At 44.0% G+C, this 21,249-nt stretch overlaps 10 protein-coding genes across 10 annotated transcripts; 5 read left to right on the plus strand and 5 right to left on the minus strand.

Moving 5' to 3' along the window:
• Positions 1–34: 34 nt before the first annotated feature.
• SAMD00019534_063130 (hypothetical protein) lies at positions 35–2,448 on the minus strand (the record flags this gene model as incomplete). Its single annotated transcript, XM_012898133.1, has 3 exons — positions 35–1,856; positions 1,930–2,054; positions 2,131–2,448. The coding sequence occupies 3 exons, from the start codon at positions 2,446–2,448 to the stop codon at positions 35–37; spliced, it is 2,265 nt and encodes a 754-aa protein (XP_012753587.1).
• Positions 2,303–2,665, plus strand: SAMD00019534_063140 (hypothetical protein; the record flags this gene model as incomplete). Its single annotated transcript, XM_012898134.1, has 1 exon — positions 2,303–2,665. The coding sequence occupies one exon, from the start codon at positions 2,303–2,305 to the stop codon at positions 2,663–2,665; it is 363 nt and encodes a 120-aa protein (XP_012753588.1).
• Positions 2,666–4,318: 1,653 nt separating this feature from the next.
• SAMD00019534_063150 (hypothetical protein) lies at positions 4,319–6,200 on the plus strand (the record flags this gene model as incomplete). The annotated part of the gene is made up of 3 exons (XM_012898135.1): positions 4,319–5,611; positions 5,679–5,798; positions 5,877–6,200. 3 exons carry the CDS (start codon positions 4,319–4,321, stop codon positions 6,198–6,200), a joined length of 1,737 nt encoding a protein of 578 aa, XP_012753589.1.
• Positions 6,201–6,985: 785 nt separating this feature from the next.
• Positions 6,986–8,915, plus strand: SAMD00019534_063160 (hypothetical protein; the record flags this gene model as incomplete). Its single annotated transcript, XM_012898136.1, has 2 exons — positions 6,986–7,049; positions 7,189–8,915. The coding sequence occupies 2 exons, from the start codon at positions 6,986–6,988 to the stop codon at positions 8,913–8,915; spliced, it is 1,791 nt and encodes a 596-aa protein (XP_012753590.1).
• Positions 8,916–9,005: 90 nt separating this feature from the next.
• On the minus strand, positions 9,006–9,639 carry SAMD00019534_063170 (hypothetical protein; the record flags this gene model as incomplete). Its single annotated transcript, XM_012898137.1, has 2 exons — positions 9,006–9,216; positions 9,293–9,639. 2 exons carry the CDS (start codon positions 9,637–9,639, stop codon positions 9,006–9,008), a joined length of 558 nt encoding a protein of 185 aa, XP_012753591.1.
• A 63-nt stretch (positions 9,640–9,702) lies between these two features.
• Positions 9,703–10,770, minus strand: SAMD00019534_063180 (hypothetical protein; the record flags this gene model as incomplete). The annotated part of the gene is made up of 1 exon (XM_012898138.1): positions 9,703–10,770. One exon carries the CDS (start codon positions 10,768–10,770, stop codon positions 9,703–9,705), a length of 1,068 nt encoding a protein of 355 aa, XP_012753592.1.
• A 1,727-nt stretch (positions 10,771–12,497) lies between these two features.
• SAMD00019534_063190 (hypothetical protein) lies at positions 12,498–13,766 on the plus strand (the record flags this gene model as incomplete). The annotated part of the gene is made up of 1 exon (XM_012898139.1): positions 12,498–13,766. A coding segment is annotated over one exon (1,269 nt), but the record flags the coding sequence as incomplete, so codon positions are not given.
• A 350-nt stretch (positions 13,767–14,116) lies between these two features.
• On the minus strand, positions 14,117–15,215 carry SAMD00019534_063200 (hypothetical protein; the record flags this gene model as incomplete). The annotated part of the gene is made up of 3 exons (XM_012898140.1): positions 14,117–14,254; positions 14,395–14,782; positions 15,172–15,215. Coding segments are annotated over 3 exons (570 nt in total), but the record flags the coding sequence as incomplete, so codon positions are not given.
• A 1,975-nt stretch (positions 15,216–17,190) lies between these two features.
• SAMD00019534_063210 (hypothetical protein) lies at positions 17,191–19,745 on the plus strand (the record flags this gene model as incomplete). The annotated part of the gene is made up of 4 exons (XM_012898141.1): positions 17,191–17,467; positions 17,531–18,162; positions 18,271–19,045; positions 19,123–19,745. 4 exons carry the CDS (start codon positions 17,191–17,193, stop codon positions 19,743–19,745), a joined length of 2,307 nt encoding a protein of 768 aa, XP_012753595.1.
• Positions 19,746–19,973: 228 nt separating this feature from the next.
• On the minus strand, positions 19,974–20,946 carry SAMD00019534_063220 (hypothetical protein; the record flags this gene model as incomplete). The annotated part of the gene is made up of 2 exons (XM_012898142.1): positions 19,974–20,728; positions 20,811–20,946. The coding sequence occupies 2 exons, from the start codon at positions 20,944–20,946 to the stop codon at positions 19,974–19,976; spliced, it is 891 nt and encodes a 296-aa protein (XP_012753596.1).
• Positions 20,947–21,249: the final 303 nt, after the last annotated feature.

Genomic DNA, 21,249 nt, shown 5'->3' on the forward strand with positions numbered 1-21,249 from the left:
TTCACTCACTCACTCACTCACTCACTCTGACTCTCTATATACCAACGATGTTCTTGAGGAAGATGGACGAGAGGATCTTGCCCATCCTCTTCTTGGAGTCGGCCATCTTGATGAAGGGGTGTCGCAGCATGTCCATCGCAGAGGGTCTCTCTGCTGGATTGAAGCGCAGACATTGTGAAATGAAGTCCTGGAACGTGTCGGACCATTGATTGGGGTCCTCAAACGGCTCTTTGATGCCCTCCGTGGCCACCATGAACATGGTGCGAATGGGATCCTTGCGAAGCTTCTGATTGCGATTGGCCAGCTCCAGCAGACACACGGCAAGACTCCAAATGTCCGCGCTGTATGTGTGTGGACGCTGCTGGATCATCTCGGGCGGCATCCACAGTGGGGAGCCACACATTCGCACGCGATAGTTCTTCTTGGACAGCGAGGTCGTCAGTCCAAAGTCGATGATCTTGATGTCGCCCGTCGTCGTCATCATAATGTTCTGCGACTTGAGGTCGCGATGCACCATCTGATTGGTGTGCAGGTACAGTATGCCCAGCAGAATCTCCTGTGCCACGTAGGCAATGTTGGTCTCCTGGAAGGGGTACTGGTAGGAGGCCTCGGACAGCGTGCCTCCCTCCATAAAGTCCATGGCAATGTAGGCCTTGTCGCCAAAGATGTATGTGTCGTGGTAGGTGATGATGTTGGGATGCTTGCAAAAGTCCAACACGCGGATCTCCTTGTAGTTGAACTTCTTGTTCTTTTGCGTGTCGTGCGGCAGCTTCTTGAGCGCCACCTTCAGCTTGCTGACGTTGTTCTTGGCGGCGTACACTGAGCCAAAGCCGCCCTTGCCCACGCGCTCCTTCATAGTGAACGTCTTACGGAACTCGGACGATGAGCGCTTGATCAGCTGGTCGGGCGACTTCTTAACATAGGGCGTTGGCACAATCGATGCGATTCGCTTATCCAATGGCACTGTCCTGCTCCTTGATGACGACTCCTTCTTCTTGCCATCCTTGCCAAGGTCCTTGCTGCTGCCGCCACTCGTGCTGGTGGTGCCGCTGAGCTCGGGGGATGGCTGTGGTGTGGTCTGTTGTTGAGGTGTACTGCTTGTGCTACTGGTGTTACTGCTAGTGCTGTTGCCCATGCTTGATGTCGATGTTGTTGCTGCGACTACAACCACTGGTGGCGCTGCTGGTGGCGCGACTTGGTCGCTGGCCGACGCCGCCGCTGCCTTCTCCTTCTTCTCCTTGGCGTCTTTGCTGCTGTTCACCTCGCTCTCCTGCTCGCGTGACGAGAAGAACTTGACCTTGGTCTGGAAGTAAAGCAGATTGAGTGTGAGCTCCCAGTTGGCCGCGATACTCTCGGGCTTTATGTTCCACTTCTTGATGATCTCCTTGTATTGGTCGGGCAGCGCGTCAAAGTTTGCCGCGATGACATTGGGCATCTTCTTTGTGTTCTTGTCCTGCTTGGGCAGATCGCCCTCCTCGTGGTGGTCGTCCTTGTCCTTATCGCTGCCAGCGCCATCCTTATCCTTGTCCTTGTCGTTCTTGTTGGAGGAGGCTGTGCTGCTGTTGCTCGAGAACAACTTCTGAAGCAATGACTTCTTCTTTGGTGTCTGTGTCTGTGTCTGTGGCTGCTGATCAGCAGTCTTTTGCGGTGTGGCAATTCGTCGCTTGGTCATGTTGCGGTAGTAATATGCAGTGACGTCGCCAATCAATGAGCAAGAGTCCACCTTTTGGAAGTGAGAGTGCTTCATCGATGTTGGAAGGTAGTCATTGTAGCCAATAATATCGCTGGCCTGTGGCAATGAGAACATTTGGTATTTGATCAGATATATAGATGCCAGTATCAGTCCAAAGCAACACCTGTTTGATTGATTGATTGATTGCGTGAGTGTTAGGAATAGTTCCAGAATGTGATTGGGTGAGTGACACATACTCATGGATCACACATGGAGTGTCGCGTCCACGACCAAGGATGAGTTGTGAGAAGTCGTCGAACTGTTTAGTGATGGACAAGATGTCGGTTTGTGATTTGAACTCAATGATCTGGTATTGGAAGAACTGTTGACATGTGAAGGACTAGTCAGTAATGGAGCAGGGTATGGTAGGGAAGGGAGATAGGACATCGAGTACTCACCCTCTGTGACTTTGTTGTGGGCTCAATGGAGCTGTCAAAGCCAATGCAGCGCACCTGCTGGCCCTCCTTGAGCTGTAGGTGGTTGAGTGAGAGGATTGTGTTGAGGTCACCAATGTACAGGTCGGACTGAAGCTCCCGACATAGTTGTTGCAGCAGGTCGTCCAGTGTGACGATGTTGGCGTTGCCACTGGAGGACAGCACATTGTCTGGCAACAGATCGCCGATGCTGTTGCTGCTGCCCTCGTTACAGGTGATCGTGCTCTTTGTGTCTACATTGTTGTTGTCGGCCTTGACGCCATCGCTGCCGGCCAGCACCATCTTTGACGTGGTTGTGGTGTTGGTGGCGGTGCTGGTGGCTGTTGTCGTCGTCAATATATCACTGTCTGAGAATGAGCCCAAATCAATTGGCGTCGTCGGATTTGGTGTCGTAAGTCCTGAATCCATCTCTGATGACTCGTTCGATGTTCGTATCTCTACGTTCACTGCTGTTGCTGTATCCGTCATCCAGAGAATATATTATATTATATCAGTCTGAGTGTGTCTATTATGTTATATGATTGATTGATTAATATCTGTTTGTAATAGAGTTAAACAACATTGAATTGATTGAATGAATGAATGAATGAATGAATGATGTTTGTTGATTGATTGATTGGGTAGTTGGTTGAGGTCTGCGCGAGCAAGAATCTGGATCTCATTGCATTTGGGTATTAATACTTTATAAATATGCAACAGACACAAAGTAGTGAGTTGAGTGTGTGTGTGTGTGATAGAGATAAAGATAAAGATAAAGATAAGATGTGTTTTGTGTGTTGTGGTTTGAGTGTGGTGATTGGGATTGGGATTGGTCGTGTGTGACACAACAGTGTTGTTGGTGGTGGTTGGTGATAAAAATAGAGATACAATCAATCATATGTGTGAGTGTGTGGTGTGTGCGAATGTGATTGTTGATGAATGGTTCGATCACAGTGTGTGATTGTTGTCACAGGCAATCAATGTTGACATGACATACTTTTGTACTCTCTGATATTTGTTTGATTGTTTGATTGTTGAATGAATGTATCTATTACTGGTGTCTCTGTTCCTGTTTGTCTGTATATCTCGCTCGTTAAACAAGCTAATGTTGATGTCTGTAATTGGAGGGAAGGTAACAGGATTGGACTGGCTGGCTGGTAGGTAGATACTATTCAATTGATTGATTGAATTGGACAACAACAATAGTTACAAACAAAAAGGTAAACAAAAATAAAACACTTTGATTGTTGTGTTGATGTCCTGATTGTCGTGTGTGCCAAAAACTCTAAGCCCTCTATCCTCCACAAGGGTACACCAAAAATAAATAATAAATAAATAAATAAAAATGATGATGGTTGTGTGTGAGTTGAGGGTTTTGAGATCAGATTCTCCCTCGCAAGGCCTTCTGCGATAAGACACATCAGTTCAACGAATAGGACACATCATCACATGTGCCTGATCGATCCATTATGCACGGATTTTTGATCATTTGCATCTTCGCCCACAAATCAAACGACCTTTGTTTTATGGTTTGTTTGATCATTGGTTGCCCGCCAACTTTAAGTCCAACCTTCTCCATAACAACCCTATTATCTTTATATTGCAGGGGAGAGAGGTGATTGATGAGTTGAGAAAGTTATTAGTATCTAGTTATTTCATTCATATTAATTGTATGACTGTTTAGTCACAATTTGAAGGAATCTATTGACTATAGTTATTATTAGTTTAAGTTATACTTTGGTTTGACCAAGTGATCACAATGAGTGCGTGACTCATCGCTTCTCTCTAACCCCACACACACACAGGGATACACGCACTTCTCGCTTATGCTGAAAACACACACACTCCCAGTGCTGCGACGAATCAATGAAAAAGCGAACACTCATTTACCTTGTTGGCAACAAGCACTACACAATCAACAACCATATTACAACTGTTGTTCATCATACATACATACATACATAGAGAATATATAGGTCATTAATTGATTGATTGTTTGATTTACCTTCTATGATCGACCCAAACTTGTAGTATATTCACTTCACTGGATGTTTTCTTCATTACTACCATTAAATAATAACAATAATACAATACAGTAATATATATTTATTTAATTAAGGATAATAACAACATGGTGGAGCCAGTATCAATAGATATTCATTCGCTGATACCGATGTACAGCTCGCCAATCTTGTCGACCGTCACAGATGAATCAAAGCACCTTGGTGGTGGTGTTGGCCTCATGAGTCAGTCGATGGCAACAGGCAACAACATTAACAATAACAACAACAATAACAACAACAACAGTGGCAATAGAACAAACAGTAGGAGTGCCATTGGACACCAACCACACAATGTCAACGTCAACGTCAATGGCAATGCATATGATGAGGATGATAAGCATCAGAAGTATGCAAACAGTCAACCATCGGCAGCATCATTGCTCAGTAAGCTGTCGGGTTTGCTTGGCGACAAGAGTCCAACTCTGACGGCGTCGACATATACACAACAAGCTCGCATAGATGGTGCCAATATGAATATGGGAGGAGGTGGAGGAGGTGGAGTAGGTGGTGCCGTTGTTGATAACAACAATGTTGTGCTAAAGAATGATGTCATATCGATTGGTGACAGTCAGGGCAACTTTGATATCTACTCCACTGGCAACGATGAGGAGACTGCAAGAACAGAGCTGCTTCAGGCTCATCCGACACACACCCTGATGCAAGAGCATCAGGCATTGCTACACGAGGAGAAACAACAACAACTATTACAACAACAACAACAGATGCACGATCAATTTACAATGTCATCACAATCAGCAGCGAGCAATGGATTCTTCCAAGTGATGGTGTGCACCGTAAACATGCTCCTGTTGTACCTGCTATATGGCCTGCTGCAAGAGTTCATTTTCAAGAAGCAGGAGGTCAATTTCTTCAACATCTACTCATTCTCTCAGTTCTTTGTATCATTTCTCATATCTGTGCGCAGCGTCCTTAGACAGGCCGCCGACTCTATCAAGCCAATGACATCACCATCGCTCAACCCACAGCAACAGCAGCAGCCAGACGCCGCTGCGTCGATGCGCCACTTTTTGAAGCGACTGTCGTTCAACAAGCTGCGACTGTACATCATCCTCTCGCTCGTGCTCATCTCCACCAAGATCCTGGCGAACGAATCGCTACGCTTCATCAACTACAAAACCAGGGTGATGTTCCAGTCGTCCAAGCTGATACCGGTAATGGTGATTGGCGGCTTCATGTTCAAGCGATCCTACTCACTGGTCAACTACATCTCTGTGCTGGCCATGACTGCCGGCCTGGTCCTATTCTCAATCGGAGACTCTTCCTCATCTCTAACCTTTTCACCTATGGGCCTACTTATCGTGATGGTCTATGTATTCGTCGAGTCCACAAAGTCAATCCTCTACGAGAAGATATTAAGAGACTTCTCTTCAGAGATGGAGTTGGTATGTAACTTTGTTTGTTGGCTGGTACATGATCACTGACATTCCCTTTCCCCGCCATGCTACTCAGTCACTGTTCACCAATTTCTTTAGCTCAATTGCTACTCTACCCATTGTATTCATGTCTGGAGAATTCCAGAACTCACTGGTATTCTTCCGAGACAATATTAACATATTAATATTATTAATTGTAAGTGGTAGTAGTCCGCCAATGTATATCCAGTTTCTATCAAAAATTAACACCGTATCCATCAATCAATCAAACAAGATATTCATTCTACTTGGTTACTATGCCAATATATCATTCTTATATTTGATGAAGATTAGCGATTCGTTCTATGCGAATGTCGTGTCGACCTTCCGCAAGTTCATAACGATTATCATCTCATTCATATTCTTCAAAGATACAATGCTGCCGTACCACGTTTGGGGAATGCTCATCTTCTTCACGGGCGTAGGCCTGGAGTTGAAGCACAGCTACACGACCAAATCTGCCAAGTCATCCAAAGCATCTTTGAAAGAGTCTACTCAGGCCAACATCAGCAGCAGCAACAACAATTACGACACAAACAGTATCAATAAAATGGTTTGATTGTGTAACTCCCTCCCTCCATCCATCCATCAATCCAAGTGATGTGTGCTAGCTACACATCTTCTTTCCTTACCTCCTTTATCCATCAATCTGTTTGACTAGTCAAGGCCTTGTCTTGGTCAATCTATCCTTTAGTCATTCGTTTGTTTGATTCTTTGAATGACAATATTATAATGTCATAATGAACTTAATCAAGACGACAAGTCGTTTTTAACAATTATTGCCCCCACAACCACACTCGTTGTCCTGCGGGTAAATCTATTTTGACCAAAAAAGGGATAATTTGAGATCTCGTTGTCATTGGATGTTCAGTTGATTATTAGTTTTGCACGTCTAGACAGTTCAACTATCATTGGGGCTTCCAAAGTTAGTTCCATAGAACTGTGAAGAACAATCTAACGAACTTAGATGTTGACAAAAGTGTTATCACCCAACCTAAATAGTATTGTCAAACGACTGACTGGGTTTGAGCATACACAAGATCGAGGAGGCTTTGGTTATCACAGGGTGTCAATAGCCTATGATGGGGGTGAGGTCTTGGACAACCGTTTGGAGGCTCAGTTAGACACTCGCACCTAGTATTAATTGTTCTAAGTGGCTCATCCTCCCAAATTCATTAATATATAAGATTGTAGTTTCTTCGCCCTCTGTTTACTCCATTAGATTACATTGACATTCTGACGAGTAATATATAATATAATATATATATTATAACTTGGCTTAAACAGATAATTATATTATATAATTATTAGTACTATCATCATTAAATTAAATATATATATAGGATGAAGATATTATCATTATTATTACTAGTTGCCATATTGGCAACATCTTTTGATATCTCTAAAGGTAATTATATATTTATTATTATTCTTTTAATAAGATAGAGTGATAATAATGACTTCAGATTCATGTGCGACAAAGATACTAACACTTTGATTTCATTAACATTCACACATTCAATTCTACGAAACAACAATAACAACAGCTGTTGATCCACCAGCAAGCTATTGTGAAGGTCTAAAGTATGCATTGATGTTCTACAAGTATAATAGAGCTGGTAAACTACCAGACAATGATGTACCTTGGAGAGGTGACTCGGTGTTGATCGATGGCACACTGCAAGGTGGCTACTTTGATGCTGGTGACCATGTCAAGTTCGCACTGCCCATGGCCTACTCCATGACAATGCTCGGATGGTCCTTTATCGAGTACGAGAAGAACGTTGCTGCCTGTGGTGTTACCGACCTGTTCCTACAAGACATCAAGTACGGAACAGATTGGCTGATCGCCGCACACATCAGTCCAAACCAGTTTGCTGCACAAGTTGGTCAAGGTGGTACCGATCACGGATGGTGGGGTCCTCCCGAGAAGCTCAACATGGTCCGTCCTGTCTACTACTTGTCACCAGGTGCCCCAGGTACTGAGGTAGCAATGGAGGCCGCTGCTGCACTTGCTGCCGCTTCCATCGTGTTCAAGACTAGAGATCCAGCCTACTCTGCCCTATGTCTATCTCATGCTCGTCAACTTCATTCCTTTGGTGATACCTACCGTGGAAAGTACTCTGACTCTGTTCCAGATGCCCAAGTATTCTACAACTCATGGTCCGGTTACAAGGATGACATTGTGTGGGGCACACTCTGGATGTACAAGGCAACTGGAGATGCCGCATACCTTACCAAGGCCAAGGCTGACTACACATCGTTCGGCATAGCTTCGATGGCCCAGGGCAACTCTCACGATTGGGATCTGAAGGCCCCTGGTGCCACCATTCTGATGGCCAAGATCACCAAGGATCCAAACCATATCAGAGATGCCGAGAGCTGTCTTAACTACTGGTTGCCAGGAGGTGGTGTCACCTACACTCCAGATGGACTCGCTTGGATCAGACAATGGGGACCAGCTCGTTACGCCGCCACATCCGCATTCCTTGCCGCTGTCTATGGCGGTGACAAGTACAATCAGTTCTCCAAGAAGCAGATTGACTACATTCTTGGCCACAATCCCAAGAGTCAATCATTCGTTGTAGGCCTTGGTCCAAACGCCCCAGTCAACCCACATCATCGCGCTGCCCATCAATCCTCAACCAACGATATCAACAACCCAAGAACCAACACATACCTTCTGAAGGGTGCTCTTGTCGGTGGTCCAGGCAATGATGACAGCTATGTTGACGATCGTTCTGATTATATTAAGAACGAAGTTGCCTGTGATTACAATGCTGGATTCGTTGGAGCCCTTGCAGCCTTGGCTGGATCTTCTCCACCAGCCGAAACATCTAAGCCCACTGCTCAGCCAACTGCTCAGCCAACAGAAAAGCCAACAACTCAGCCAACTGCTCAACCAACAACCAAGCCCACCACTCAACCAACTACTCAACCAACAACTAAGCCAACTTCAACACCAACCAATCCAACTACAACAGGATGCTCGGTTGCCTTCCACCAGAGAGTACTCAATCAGTTCCAGAGCGGTTCAGAGACATTCAGTGTTGTTGATACCATTGTTACGAATGATGGAAGTGCCAAGGTCAAGTCATTGGTATTCGAGATCAGCCAACCTGTTGAGAGCATATGGGGCGTGTCCACCGTTGGAAAGAAGTACTCACTGCCTTCGTACCTGAAAGAAGTCAACGTTGGAGAGACCTTCTCATTTGGCCTAATTGTCAAGGGAACAGTTCCACCTGGTATCATTAACAAGGTGCTCAAATGCTAGCATTAAATCTATGGTTTAAATAAAAGAAGGAAAGACAAACTGTTATTATTATACAATTATTATTATCGGATGTGTATGTGTATGACTTGGTCAACAGTTGAATGATTGAGCTGTCATTGTAAGTTGCTTGCTTGACTTGGCAATGTATCCAAAGATGTACTCCTTAGATACCTCTAGACCATTCTGGTAGTCAGGCAATCCATAGATGTTGCCATTGACTGTTACACCCCAGATCTGTTCGACTGGACCGGCAATCATGAACTGCATGGCCTTGATCTTGGAGTGTCCGACATTCTTGATCCTTGTTTGAACCAAGGTGTAGTTGACGCCATTCAAGTCCCATGTGTTCAACAATTCTTGATTCAGGTCAGCCAAACATTTGCCAGGTGGTTGAGTAGGTGGAGTTTGGGTTGGAGTCTGGGTTGGTGGCTGAGTTGGTGGAGTTTGTGTTGGAGTTTGTGTTGGTTGTTTGGTTGGCGGCTGAGTAGGTGGTTGAGTTGGTGGCTGAGTTGGTGGCTTGGTTGGTGGCTGAGTAGGCGGCTGAGTAGGTGGTTGTGTTGGTGGCTGAGTTGGTGGTTTGGTTGGTGGCTGAGTTGGAGGCTGAGTTGGAGGTTGAGTTGGTGGTTGTGTTGGTGGCTGAGTTGGTGGTTGGGTTGTCGGCGTGGGTGTAGGGTTGGTTGGCTGTCGGGTTGGTAATATCTTCCCATCGTTGATTGTTAGCCATTGATCAATGTTGAGTATTGATATTGGAGTTGGAGGAGTGATTGAGGGCATTTGTCCAGTTGGATTAACCATGAATGCAAGTGCACCAACAAAATCCAGCATTATAATCCAATGCCACCTCATTCCTAATGTAATCTGCACGGTCATCTAGATAACTATCATTGAGCGAGGGTCCACCGACCAGTGCACCCTTGATCAAATACACATTGTTGATAGGATCATTCATACTGTCGGTCAAAGAATGATGTGCAGCAGAATGATGGGGATTGATGGGATGTTTGGAGCCAATTCCAACTACGAATGATTGTTGATTGGGGTTATCACCTAGCATGTACTTGATCTGAGCTTGTGTGAATGTTGTGTACTTGACCCCACCATATACTGACGCGAGGAATGCTGCTGTTGCCGAGTATCTGCAAGGTCCCCATTGTCTAATCCATGCAAGACCACCTGGTGTGTAGGGTACACCACCTCCTGGCAACCAATAATTAAGGAATCCTTCAGTGTCTGCAGTGTAGGGTGTGCCACCAATCACCTGCGACATGAGTAGACTGACTCCAGGTGCCTTGAGATCCCAGTCATGTGAGTTACCCTTGCCCATTGCACCGATGCCAAAGGTAACATAGTCTGACTTGGCCTTGGTAAGTAGTGCAGGATCACCTGAAGCCTTGTACAACCAAATTGTTCCCCAAACTATCTCATCGTTGAATCCAGAGTATGAGTCGTAAAATGATTGAGCGTCTGGGATGGACTTGGTGTAGATACCTCGGTATGTGTCTCCAAACGTGTGTAGTGACTTGGCATGGGACAGTAGCAGGCTTGAGTAGGTGGGGTCACGGCTCTTCCAGATTATAGATGCTGCAGACAGTGCTGCAGATGCCTCCATTGCCACCTCAGTACCTGGCGATGAAGTGTTCAAGTAGTACACCTGACGCTTCATTGTGTTGAGCTCGGGTGGACCCCACCATGAGTGATCTTGGTATCCTGAACCAACCTGACCAACCATCACATTGTCACTGACATGACATGCGATCAGCCAATCCATGCCCCACTTGAGGTCGTCCAAATATAGTTGAGTTAGACCACAAGCTTGGATATTGGACTCGTACTGAATGAATGCCCATGATAGCATAGTCATAGAGTATGCCATTGGCAATGAGAACTTGACTTGGTCACCAGCATCAAAGTACCCTCCAGAGAATAGACCATCTTGCAATACAGAGTTGCCACGCCATGGTATGTCACCATCTGGCACTGTACCAGCTCTATTATACTTATAAAAAGTTAGAGCATATTGAAGTGCTTGGCAATAATCTGATGGTGTATAATTGAGTGATGCTATTATATGATTGATTATTTGATTGATTGGTAAGTTAGTTAGTGATCATCATTATTTTGAAAATTTGATCAGACATGGAAGTACGATGGACATACCATTGACTTGTGTAAAGTTGATTAATAATATTATAAATATTGAAAATATTATTAATTGTTTAATAGACATTATATTATTGTATTTTTACAAATATATATATATATATTTATATATAAGTGGTATGAATAAATGTAGATTATTAGTATATGTTACAATGTAATAATCCAAGAATTGATTATGTTATCTGGACCAAGATTGGAGGTTGGGTTTATGTAGTGGATGAAGGATGGGTCATGGTTGATGCCCTGGATGACGACGACGAGATACAATGAGGGACTTCTGAAAAGATGGTGGTGGTTGAACAACATACAATCAATCAATCTCGTCATGATACATATCACCTGATGGTGTAACATGACAATATGTGTGTCAGAGACTGTGTAGTTTGGGTGGGTTGGATGGTGAAGGTGATGATCAGACAGACGACGAAACAGTGTGGGTGTGGAAGGGGGTTTTGTCTCCTATCTTAACCCCCAAGATGATTGGACAGAGGACAGATGTCAAAGGCCTGTCAAAGTTTTCCAAACAACTCCAACTGCTTTTTGTTATTTTGTGGATCAAGGTCAAACAGTCTTGATTGGTCAACCAAAGTTATATGAAAGGACATTAGTTACTAGGAACAAAGGAACCTATATTTATATGATCATCAACTACCTGGATCATCAATTCAATTAATAATTATTAATATTATTATTTTGTCTCTAATTTACTAGTACTATAACCTCTTAGTCTGTATATCTGAATCTTTTTTCTAGACTAATCATAAAGTCTACTTCCTTGTCAATATATTAGAAAAGTAATATTACTTTTAAATTATTATTAGAAGTTTGAATTATTCGATATCTTGTTCCAACAAGACTAGACTTCAGGATGATACCATTTGAATAACTCTAACACTAGTGTTGCTCCCTCTGAACATAAGTTCAGATCGCTTAAAGATTGATGAGATAATAAATATACTTAAACTGCTCCAAGAGTGCACATTTTAGAATGTCAACAAACATGATGGGGGATACTTTTCAAACAAAAGACGGTGTCTCATAAGTTTATGATCTTGTTTAACCATCAATCGCATATTAGCTAATATCAGGATTGATGAAGAATGAACACACTTCCAATAATTATACTTCAACATATTGTTGACTACTTGGAACAATTGGATGCATCTTGCTTCATATTATCAACCAAGAGACTATATCAACATCGACTTTCAATTGCACGTCCACCAGACACTTGTGAATGTTACTTCACCTATCACCTAAACTACAACAATCTTACAATCTTTCATCGTTGTTATCCCGATAGTATGTATATGATATATCAACTTGATTGAATGAAAGAATACAATGACAATGTTGACAGACTAACACGTGTTGCTGCAACAACATTGAATAACAGATAAAAGAATAGTCGAAGATAGTCGAGAAGGACTACCATTCACAATATCAAGAGGTATTACGGTAGTGGCAACATTCAATGATCCTGTGAACATTCCTTTGTCAGAGATAGAGCTCCCTCATGATGTCAATGAGTTACAGTTCATGGGTGACTACGACCTTCCCATTGCGCCCGGTGATATACCTGATACCATCACTGATATCAACATGAGTGAGAACTTTGATCAACGCCTATTGCCTGGTTCGATACCCAGCAGTGTAACATCATTGTGGCTCGGTGCCGCATACTCTCATTCCTTTGAACCAGGTGTCATCCCGCACTCAGTCAAAGACCTCTGGCTGGGCAAGCACTACCAGGTACCACTTGTCCCGGGCGCACTGCCAAGCTCACTTACAATGATCAGCACGGGTGGATTCAACCTGCCTCTCCTTCCTGGGTCACTACCTTCATCAGTGACATACATATGGTTTGGCGAGTTCAATCAGCTCATCACACCTGGCACCCTTCCTGCGTCACTCATCAAGCTCAGATTTAGTTACAAGTACAACCAACCTATCGAACAAGATGTTCTCCCATCAACACTTCGAGTGCTCATCTTTGATGAACAATTCAATAGACCTCTCGAGCCCAATGTCCTTCCCAACTCATTGACCAAACTGAAGCTTGGCTACGACTTTAACCAGGAGTTGGAGATTGGAGCCTTGCCCAAATCAATGTTGTATCTTTATATGGGAAAGTGCTACAATCATGTGATGGGTCCAGGCATTCTACCATCTTCTCTGGAGACACTGATTCTCAGTCAGGACTATGCTCACAGCCTGCAATCACACTCTCTACCTCAATCACTCACAGATCTCTCCCTAGGCGATCACGTTGACATTGTCTACATACTTCCGGCGTCACTCACCTCCCTCAGCTACTGCTTCAGCTCGAACAAAGGGTCCATACCGCCAGAGGCCCTACAACATTGTCGCATACAATGCATCAAACTTGATCACCAGCACTATTATGATAACATGGATGAGATGCCCAACAACAGCGAGTTCAACGGAAATTTACACACATTGATCCTGGACAATCTACCGAGCACAAGTGTATTGCGATCCAAGCTAAAACAGTACAAGGACACTGGCATACCCAACCTATCAATCACCCAACACAAACAGATACTTGTATCAGTGAGGCGTCTCGACGATCAACACTTGTTGGCAATGGACAAGAAATCAAGGACGTTCATCACAACATGGGATACAATACTGGAGAACTGTGTCAAGATGTTTGGAAAGGTTGCCAAATGGTAGGGCAATTAAAGTTGACAACTGGAGTGGAGTTGGAAGGAAACAAGCAACTATTTATTGTGTACGGGAGTTGGAGGTATAATACATGTATGTGGCTGGTTTGGAAATAAGCTCTACTCGGTTGTAGACCAAGTGGATGAAGTTTGGTTGATTGGTTGGCATGTTGTTTGTTGTTGTTGTTTGATTGAAAAGACGATTGATTGTTCGTTGGTGTCAGCTGATCCATGTTTGGAAGAACAGTTTGATGTCACTTGGTTGATTGATTTGATAATATTGGTCGGTAATTGGTTAAAGTCGAACGCACGCTTGAGCGCAACACTAATTTAAAGCACACAGCAGACGCTTTAGAGAAGAGTGCACTTGTTCATGATGTTCTTCTTCTTCTTGTTCTTCTCTGGCTTGGAGTCTCCCTTCAAGTCCTTTCTGATCTCACGGACCAAAGTGTAGAATCCCTCCTCGACGTTGACACGGATCTTGGCAGAGGTCTAGTATGTGTGGCGGGGTGGGCGGGGAGCGAAGTAGGGAAAGAGAAGAAGAGAGAGAGATAAAGAAGAGAGTGAAGAGGTGATATTAGTTAGTGACTGCGAGACTAAAGGATACGCGATCAATCAATGACATAACATACCTCAAGGAATGGGCAACCGAAAGACTTGGCCAAATCTTGTCCCTCACCGGTGGTGACTTGACGCTCGGACTCCAAGTCGCACTTGTTTCCGACGACGATCATTGGGACTCTGTCCTTGTCCTTGACTCTGAGAATCTGCTCACGGAAGGCGGCAATCTCATCGAATGACGAACGCGAGGTGATTGAGTAGACGCAAAGGAAGCCCTGTCCGGTTCTCATGTACTGGTCACGCATGGCCGAGTACTCCTCCTGACCAGCAGTATCCAAAATGTCCAGCAGACAAGTCTCATCATCGATGGTAACTTGCTTTCTGTAAGAATCCTCGATGGTGGGATCGTACTCATCGATGAAGTGGTTCTGGATCAACTGAATGGTCAAGGCAGACTTGCTGTTTATGTTTGTTAATGATTGATTATTGATTGTTAGTATATCATGTGGTCAAGTCTTTGGTTTGACCCACTTTGTGCCTTGAACCATCCCCTGCATGCATGAGAGTATCTCGAGTATCCATTCCCGTCCATCTTCAAACGCATCATTGTCATGTCTTTGTTTTGTCAACCTTGTTTGTGCAAATGTGCTCAGATGAAAGGTGTAGCTACTCGAGAATGACTCGTTCATTGTACATGAGGACATTAAGTTCATCGCAAAGTGAGGTCAAGCCATTTGTTTGTCGATGATGACGATGACTGAGGTATGTGACTCTGTCGCTGATGCAAGATGCCACCACTACTGTCCATCTATCTATCCATCTCTTATGTTGTTGTTGTTGTTACTTACCCAACACCACCACCTCCGACAATAACAAGCTTGTACTCAGTCATTCTTGATTGATTGGTTTAAGTTTAAGTTTAAAAAAAAAAGTGAGAGGGTATATTACAAAGAGTTGAATTATCTGTTTGATTGATTGTTTAGATACTAATAAGTAAGTATTTGTTATGTGTAAATAATAACAACTAGTTGAAGAAGGCGTGTTGATGAATGAGCCGTTGCAGCCAGTCCGTCTGCCCGCCTGCTGTTGGACGAAACACACACACAGTCCCCCCACACGCCACACTTAACTCAATGTCAATGTATGCTCTTACTCGCTCATCCTCCTTGTCTCTAATACACACTCACACACTTCATACACAAAACACTTGGCGACAATAAAAAAAAAACAAATAAATAAGTCAATAAAATCCACAAATATCCATACAATGAGGGTCTGAGCGCCCATCTGTGAGCATTAACGAACCCATGTTTGTTGGGCTGGGTGGTGTGGTGGGTGGTCCATTCATTCAAACAATAATGAACACAAGCGCACACTTTGAGGGCCGCTCTGCTCCATCCATGTCAGATGTTTTTTTGAAAATGACAAATAATAACGGCCAATCTCAATCAATCAATGGTTGGTTGTTCGTTGATTTGTGTGTGTGAGTGTGTGCCGATCAGTAATGTGAATGGCTCGCCAATGAATGGCACTGCAGTGTTGTTGTAGTGTAGGTAGTCGGTGTTATTGTGATTGATTGAGTACTCCTAACACCGATGATGCCAAGATTGATTGATTAATTGATTGATTGACGATGGTTCTTCTGAACACCGTCGACTGATTGACAGATAGTTTGGATAAATTGTTGGGTTTGGGTTTGTTTGGTTGGCTGACTTGGTTTGAATTGCCCGCATGTCATGTGGGCATGTTGCGAATGAAAGTGATAGAGTGAAAAGGTAGGGCAAGGTGTTTGTAACAAAATAAGACTCCATTATTGTATAAGGTGTAGTACTATTACCTACTTATAAGTTTGAATTGAATGATTGATTGGAATGATCACTTGTTTGTTTGTTTGTAAGACCTTAATACCGATGATCAAGACCCATCACTTGAGAGTGATACGGAAAAAAAAATCAGTCTGTTGGATTGCAGGTCGGAACTAGATTCATTGAAAATCAGTCATAGATTGCTAAATTTGGACAGATACAGATCAAGTGACTGATCAATAGATAGATAATCAATACATATAATCAGACTAATACAGAACAGTGTCATTCATTCATGTCATCATTCATTCAAATATTGTATTGATAATTATATTGTCACATGTCAACATGCATCAAAAATACTTTGTCACAAGTATAAACCATCATCCAGATAAGTATATAACTTCAATTGATTGATCGATCAAATTGATATATATACATATAACATCTTTCTATCTCTATTAAAGAGAGACACCCTATCATAATAGTATTGAGATCAAACATTGAGTGAATCTCTGATTGAAAATTACTTGAATCCAACTGATTGTGTTTCGAAAAGTTGTGTGCGTCCTGGAAGCTTGGGCAACCACCACCTGTTTGATTGTTTGTGTTTGCTTACTTTCCAAACCATCACACTCAATCAACTCTCTCTGTCTCATTCACCAATCTTATCTACAACAACAATAACAACAGACAACAGACATCAGACAACATTAGAATTATTTGCAGCTATTATCAACAACAACAACAACAACAACAACAAGTTAACAAGCGCGCCACACAGCCAATATAAATATATCTTAAATTGAACGAAACGATCGATTGGCCGTCCTGACACATCATTGCAATCAATCAATCAATCAATCATACAAGCCAAGTCATCATTGTCCTCCTCATTCACTCATTCACAAAGACAACAAAACAAACAAAACAAACAAATCCAGAAACGTTGTACACAATCATTCAGTCATTCATTCGCGACGACACATTTTGACCAAGCTACTCCCAAAGAGGTGAAAGGAGCGTGGACAATATACCACCAGCACATCCATCACATATAGGATGGGATCTTCGTATTCGTCGACATCAGACGATACAACAAAGAATCAACCAGGTGATGATCGTGTGGTACATCGTCAACATAGTAGAGGTACACTATACGGTTCACAAGGCGATGTCGAATCAGGCCTGTCGCCCGAGTCCGAGGCCGAGACTCGTCGCATAATATACACACCGCGCATTGTCGATGAGCTCGAAGATAAGAAGCGTGCCAAGTCTGCCATCATGATTCAGAAGCATTGGAAGGGCTTCTCACAAAGGAGGAAGTGGGGACTATTCCGTATGTATCCACTGTCGACGATGTTTGTGTTGCACACAACTAGATACTAACTCGGGAATACAGTATGCAAGTCCAAGGTTATGAAGGAACTGTTGGTGTCAGAGCAGGATTATACACATTTCATTCACATCATTATCAATATCTACTTCTTGCCGTTGAAGACGCTGGCGCTGCAGGCACAGGGCGATGATTCGGCAGCTGATACTTTGTCATCGATGCCATCGTTCATACTACCAATACGCGACAGGAGTAATAGTGCTGCGGTCGAGGGCTCTGTTACAGGTGACCGCGATCACCATCTGCCATCAATGTCATCAATGTCGGCCTCAACCACCGCTCTGCCATCGTACTCATCGCTGAATGCATCAACAAACACCACGACGGTCGTTGTCCCACCTCCACTGCTGGTGCTCGAGCAGCTGGCCGCGATGGACCAGCCGCCTCTCACACTGGACGAGGTCAAGATCGTCTTCTCACAGATCGAGGTGATCATGCTCTACAACACACAGCTGCTGGAGAAGATCCAGGAGCGTGTGCACGACCAATGGGACGAGTCCATCAAGATTGGCGACGTCTTTCTCGACATGATCCACTTCCTCAAAGTGCCCTACAGTCACTACATCACCAACTTTCCTCGATGTCTCAAAGTCCTTGAGAATGCATCCAAACGACCATCCTTTATCGAGTTCATCAAGGTATGTATGAGTGATCAGTCGAGTGGGGTGGGGTTTGGCGGGGGCTGGAATAGTTCCGGAAATCAATCAATCAATCAATCAATACATAACTAACCATGTCCAACACAGCAATGCAAGGCAATAGATAGAGTTGGAAAGAGGGACTTACAATCATTTGTTAGCATGCCAATACAAAGGATACCCAGATACGCGTTGCTGCTGCGAGAATTACTGAAATATACATTGGAGACTGATGCAGATTACAACAATATACGCAAGGCATACGAGATGATGGACGAGATTGCCAAGTTGATCAATCGTCAGATGAAGGAGGACGACAGCTCAAAAGCGATGTTTGAGATATGCCAGAAACTGCGACCGCCCGTGCCCGACCTGTTCCAGCCACATCGACGACTGGTGCGCGAGGGCGAGGGCAAGATCATCAGGACGGACGGCGGCAATCACGAGGCCCAGTACGGCACGATCAGGCCGGGCTCGGTGGCAGGCGAGGGCGGTACGACCAGAGTCAGTCTGCGCTACTTTTACCTCTTCAACGACATGTTCATCATCACCAAGAAGATGAAGGCATATTATGAGGTGGAGAAGGTGGTCAGCCTAGAGTACAGTACAATAGTTGATCATTATAAGAAGAAAACAGAGCGTAGACAACAACAGCAACAACAACAGCAACAGCAACAACAACATGATCAGTCAAACACAAGCGAGTCGGCGACGACAAGTGTAAATAATAATAATAATAGTAGGAATAGATCAGAGAGTGTGGAAGACAGTGGACACGAGGAGGATGGAGTCAGCAACAACAACAAGAGCACTCCTGGCAATGTAAATAACTTGAACTTTAGCAATATATCCATGGCTTTCCAGAGGAGTAGGACCACCCCAGGTACGTAGTCCAGAGGAGTCAATCACATCCAACCTGGAGCACATCACTAACATCAATTAATCAATCAATCAATGTAGTTGAGGAAAGACATTTCTTTAAACTACATACACTGGAGTGCGCTGTAGTCATTTGCTTGAACACGGAGGAGGATAAGATCACTTGGAAGGAGGACTTTGTAAAGGTCATCAATCAGGTGACGGAGAAATCATTGACGTTCAGTCCAATGTGGTCAAAGAACAACATGGACAAGCAACCAACGCCATCGCGAAAGCCACATACCAGACAACCGCGCATGACCATGATCTCTCCCCAGAACTTCCAACTCAAACAGACAATATCAGAGTTGCTGGCGGTGGAGGGCGCGACAACCTCCTCGTCAGCAGTCACTCCATCTCAATCTCCACTGTCAATGACGCCATCCTCATCATACACCACGCCAGTCTCATCGACCCGAACCTCTGTCAACGAGGTCGACACACCTTACAAGTCGCCAGACACATCAGCGTGCAGCTCCGACAATGAGGACGATCACAAACAAACGTCGACGTCGACAGCCAAGCCATCAACATCCACCGCCAGTCCATCAACAAGTCCATCCACAAACTCATCGTCCACTAGCAGTAGCCCGGGCGTGAGGACATCAATCACACCATCAACCAGCACATCTATCCTGGATAGACTTTTCAATAGTCTAAAGTAACAACATATATGTAGTGTAGTGTAGTATCAACGAGATAATCAAACGAATCAATAACATGTAACAACTTTTGCAAGTTGCACACCTTGCTTGGAGCATGGCGTTCCATGATCAACATGGTCCATGATCGAGGTGGGCGACTGCACTTACTTCCTTCATTTATACAATATGATGGACACCAGCCAGTCTATGAACTGGTGTCCGACGAGACAATAATGTGTTTATTCCACCTTAATACTTGTAGTTGGTTGCAGCTGGGGCCAAGATCTTCCAGGCCTCATAATACTTCTTGGCACCATCGATAAGTGATAGCTGGGTAGGTCTCCAGTTGAGCTTGATCTGTGCCTTGGCATTGGAGGCACGCTGGTTGAGTGCCAGACACTCTTGGTATGGGTCGGCGGGCTGGACGTGAGTAACCTTGACCGTCTTGCCAAGAGCCTTGGCAATGCCTTGAACAATGTCCTCGACCTTGTCGACGTAGGCACCGGCAATGAAGATCTCACCGCGCAGCTCATTGGCACGCTCGGCAGCGGCAATGTACATTGCAGCAATGTCAATGTAGTGGATGTATGTTTGGTACTGACCAGCACCATACAATGTGATCTCGCCAGTCTCAATCGCTCTGAAGTAGCCGCCACTGTGAGCTCCACTTCCTCCATAGACGAGCGAGGGCAAGATGGTGATTGCACCCAACTTTGAGTACTGCTTGCCCAGTTCGATGCGTGGTGCCAAGATCACGTTGCTATTGATCATTGGTTGGTTCTCTGTGATCAACTGACCATTGTTGTTGCCATACATCCAGACACCATTAGTGTAGATGATCACAACTGATGGGCGTTCCTTGGCAATAGTTGACAAAGCCTCGAACACAGCAAACTGAACATCATTGTTTGAGTAGTCTGCAATCGCCTCAATGATGATATCAGCCTTCTTGGCTACATCTATCCACTTGTTCGTCTCTTGGGCATTGGCAAGGATTGGTTGGACTGTGATGTTTGATCGATTGATTGATTGTGAGTTTGATGTCTTGTTGTCATCAGCTGACATGATTGATGATGCGATACATACTCTCAACACGTCTCAATTGATTGGCCTTTTCCTCAGTCCTGGCCAAACCAAATACTTCATATCCCTTTCTGATGAATTGACTGGCTACTTCATTGCCAATAATTCCAGTTGCTCCGAGTACTAATACGATAGGCATTGTTGTTCGTTTGATAGATTGATTGATAGTAAAAGATGTTATTTTTGATTGTTGTATGTATTAACACTGATTATATTTAGTCAGCTGACTATATTTATATTAAATCGATGGTCAAAGATGGAAATGACATTAAATGTGATGTTCGAAATGGAAGGCGTTCATGAAGCTTCCATCATGGGTTCGAAGTGGTACGTGATAAAAATGATGTGTGGTGTTAGTGTGTTTGATGATGGTGAGACGGGAAACACTTCGGACTCACCCCGGAGAATGGCTCTGATCACATGATGATGTTGACGTCTAATT

Source organism: Acytostelium subglobosum, assembly GCF_000787575.1.
Source record: "Acytostelium subglobosum LB1 DNA, scaffold: scaffold12, whole genome shotgun sequence".
NCBI lineage: Eukaryota > Evosea > Eumycetozoa > Acytosteliales > Acytosteliaceae > Acytostelium > Acytostelium subglobosum.